General features: G+C 38.7%; 2 protein-coding genes across 2 annotated transcripts; one reads left to right on the top strand and one right to left on the bottom strand.

Moving 5' to 3' along the window:
- Positions 1 to 309: 309 nt before the first annotated feature.
- On the bottom strand, positions 310 to 759 carry RpS24 (ribosomal protein S24). The gene is given in 1 exon segment (XM_088277036.1): positions 310 to 759. A coding segment is annotated over 1 exon segment (321 nt). The 3' UTR covers positions 310 to 438.
- Positions 760 to 1,879: 1,120 nt separating this feature from the next.
- On the top strand, positions 1,880 to 2,445 carry LOC148298217 (uncharacterized). Its single transcript, XM_088277037.1, is given in 2 exon segments — positions 1,880 to 2,092; positions 2,095 to 2,445. Coding segments are annotated over 2 exon segments (537 nt in total). The 3' UTR covers positions 2,419 to 2,445.
- Positions 2,446 to 3,863: the final 1,418 nt, after the last annotated feature.

The following is a 3,863-nucleotide window of genomic DNA, read 5'->3' as shown; positions in this document are numbered from 1 at the left end:
TCCCAACCCCAACCCCAACCCCAACCCCAACCCCAACCCCAACCCCAACCCCAACCCCAACCCCAACCCCAACCCCTAAAATGGAAGAAGAAGACGACGAGTGAAATAAGAAACATGATTTCACATAAGTATAGCCATTATATATCTATCTATATATTGATACCCAAATAGTCAAAGCTCAAGGCAAGTAGATCATACAGAACCATGCAGTCCGATAGATATGCAACAACAGATGAATTAATTGTTATAGGATAACCATAAGGATAAGGATACGGAAATAGGAATATATGGGTAAGATTATGTTGACAATCATGCGGCGATAATCTTTTTAAGAAACTAGGCTTTTCCTCTCTTGATGTCGGCTCTGGTTTCGGTTTTTCTAGTGGCTAAGACTTTTCTTCTTTCTCCTGCTCTTGACTTCTTGATCTTTCTTTTGAGTTACTTTTCAGGCTTTCTCTTCGGGTTTCTTTTGGGAAGAACGCCTGCTCTTCGGAGTCTGTAGTTGGGTTCAAATTTAATAATGCTCTGCTGACCGTCATAGGCCAGACAATACCCAACGGATCTATTTCCACCGAAAGCAGTTCTGAAACCGAAGAGAACCAAGTTCTTAACATCCCATTTGAATTTGGTCGCGATGAGCTGTTTGAGCTCCTCTTGGGAGACATTGGGCTTTCCTTCGTGAAATACTTCAAGGACCAATTATTTTCGAGAGAGCAATTTATTCACTCTCAGCTTTCGAGCTCTAATGGTGATGGTCATAATTAAATAATTTATTAATTTTTATTATATTTAATCCAATTATTATTATTATGCGGACACCTCAATCGGTATCTCCCCAGTACTCAAATATGCACTTGAAATCTGTGGCTATAATTGCATTAATTCTTATTTTATCCGCAATAATACCACGCAATAAATTAAATGTAGCAAACATACATACAACAAAGAAGTATAAAGTTCTGAGTAATAATTTTAATGTGATTTTTCCTGAATTTTCCGAACCGATTTCACATATTACGCATGAATGCATGACAACACAGAAATCACATAATTAAAATAATTAATTAATTCGAGTTTCACGTCAACATACATCATTATTTATTCATAAGCATGATCAAAGCTGCATAAATTTTAGGGAAAGCAGTCTTCGTTCAATCGTTAAGGAATGCGAGTCTTATGCAGAAGGGTGTTTACTATTTCGCAGGTAACAATTCCTTATATCGAGATAGTCAAAACTATAAATCTGCCATTCTTAGCGGATTCGATCAATGAGGGAACTGTCGCTCAATTCGCCAAAAGTAACTGTTGCCATAATTGAAGAGCAAGGAGAATGGGTAGAACAAGATTAAACTGTCGCCAGTATTGAAACTGATAAGGTCACAGTTTAAATTAAAAGCCCCAATGCCGGAATCATTTCCAAATATCACGTAAAAGAAGGAGACAATCTTGATGTTGGAAAGCCATTCTTCGATATTGATACAGAAGGAAAGAAAACTGAGAGCGCAACAAAAGCTCCAAGCCAGCCTTAGAAAAAATAAATACCAAAAACCTAGAGCAAGCCTGAAACTAAAAAAGTAGAGGAAGCTCCAAAGCCACAGGCAAAATAAACGAAAAAGGCAACTGAACCTGCAAAGTAAAGTGCAAAGCAAGGACAAGGATCAGGTGCATTCGAGAGAAAATAAACACGTGAACCCCTTTCCAGGCTTAGACAGAGAGTCGGACAAAGATTGAAATAATCCCAAAATAACTATGCTCTCCTGACTACCTTTCAAGAAGTCGACATGCAGGAAGCAACAAATACTCGAAAGGTATTTTTGACCATTATAGTTAGACATTAGGATAGTAATTCTTAAAGAAGTATGGTGTTAAGCTTGGGTTTATGTCCTTCTTCCTTAAGGCTGCAACTCTTGCACTGCAGTAGTATCCAGTGGTGAACTCCGTGATCGATGGGAAATAAATCGTGAGAAGAAACTTTGTTGACATTTCAGTCGCAGTCGCAACTCCCACCGGCTTGATGGTGCCAGTGCTGAGAAATTGCCAAAACATGAAATTCCATTAGCTTTAGCTCGTATCATTTTTATTTATAAGCAGGGAATGGGGTAATTGGCCAAGAAAGGAAAAGAAGGAAAAGTATCGATCGAAGATATGCAAGGCGGAACATTCACAATCTCTAATGGAGGAACATTTGGCTCATTAATGGGCACTCCTATTTTGAATCCCCCTCAAAGCGCGATTCTTGGCATGCACTCAATCATAAACAGGCCAGTCGTTCGAGATGGCCAAATTGTTGCACGACCCATGATGTATCTCGCTTTGACTTACGACCATCGCCTTTTGGATGGCAAAGATGCTGTGCTTTTCCTCAAAAGAATTCAAACCCATGTAGAGAACCCAGCAAGGATGTTGCTCGATGTGTGATTAATGTGGTAAATGAGAGATAAATCTATAAAATATATTTTAAAATATCCGTTAGTATAATAGCACTCGATGAAGGAACAGCAAGCATTGACTCCCAGACATAATAAAAACCTTCAAGAGGGAGAAAAGAAAATTGAGAAGTATATATTCTCGATGCAGAAGGTCATTGGGAAGGGCTCTTATGCCACGGTTTACTTAGGCCGGAAAATCACTGATGACACTCCTGTTGCCGTGAAGGTGATAGATAAAAAAATATTCGCCAACACTTACAACATCAAAAGCATCCAATCCGAAATCGATATCATGAAAAAGGTAGACCATCCAAACATCGTGAAGCTCCTTGATGTCTATCAGACGAGCAACAATATGTACATCGTGACAGAATATTGCCAGAGTGGAGATCTCCGCAATTATCTCAGAAAGAAAAGAAAATTAATATAAACTGAGTCTATTTAGGTCTTGCATGACCTTGTTAACGGCTTCAAGTATCTTCACTCTCTCGATATTATCCATCGAGATTTGAAGCCTGCCAACATTCTTATCAGCAACGGTGTCTACAAAATCAGTGATTTCGGATTTGCGAAGAACCTTGAATATGGGGAGAACACGGTGATGAAGTCTATTGTAGGAACACCCTTGTATATGGCCCCACAGATCCTCAATAAAAAGTAATACACCAATAAATCTGATCTCTGGTCAATAGGCCTCATTTTCTACGAAATGATATATGGGCAGACCCCATGGCCCGCAAACAATTAACTCCAGCTTTTGAATGGCATCATGACTCGAGCAGTGCCTTTTGATTCCTCGATTTCAGAGGAAAGCAAGGACTTCATTAAAAAATGCCTGAAAATCAAAGAATAGGATCGAATGAGTTGGGAAGAGGCATTCAGGCATATTGTGATTGATGATAAATCAGCTACGCTGCTCAAGCTTAAAATATAAGAAGCTTCATTGTTCCGAAAAAGAGAAAAGGAAAACAGGTATTCGCCCAATTGTTCAAAATAGAAGTCTTCCAAGAAAAGCCGTCATTCAAAATAGAGAAGCAATAAGACTCCACAAAAAATTAGCATTACGCCTTCGAAGAATCAGAATTATACGTCTTCCAAAGTTCTTACACCTCGGCGCTTACAGGGTCAAAATGCCACTGCAGATCGATCTCCTTCTTGGAAATTTTGATATGATATCATATTAATTATATGAACAGCATTCAAGCATTCACCCTCTTTATCATAGAGCATACATACATGCATCCATGCATCCACGCATGCATATTTATCAGCAGCACCATCCGAACACACAGCCACATAAATTAAAATCCAAACAAATTATTATCTAAATACCAACTCCCAGACTAACGTGACTTATAGAAAAGCAACAGTAATAAAAAATGAACAAAATAAAACAAGCAAGTAAGTAACATGGCCAGCCACCATCAAAACACA

Source organism: Brachycentrus maculatus, unplaced genomic scaffold (assembly GCF_059751285.1).
Source record: "Brachycentrus maculatus isolate JH-2025_06_01 unplaced genomic scaffold, ASM5975128v1 h1tg002358l, whole genome shotgun sequence".
NCBI lineage: Eukaryota > Metazoa > Arthropoda > Insecta > Trichoptera > Brachycentridae > Brachycentrus > Brachycentrus maculatus.
The sequence above is the reverse complement of the archived record's forward strand: the minus strand, read 5'-3'. Positions and strand labels throughout refer to the sequence as shown.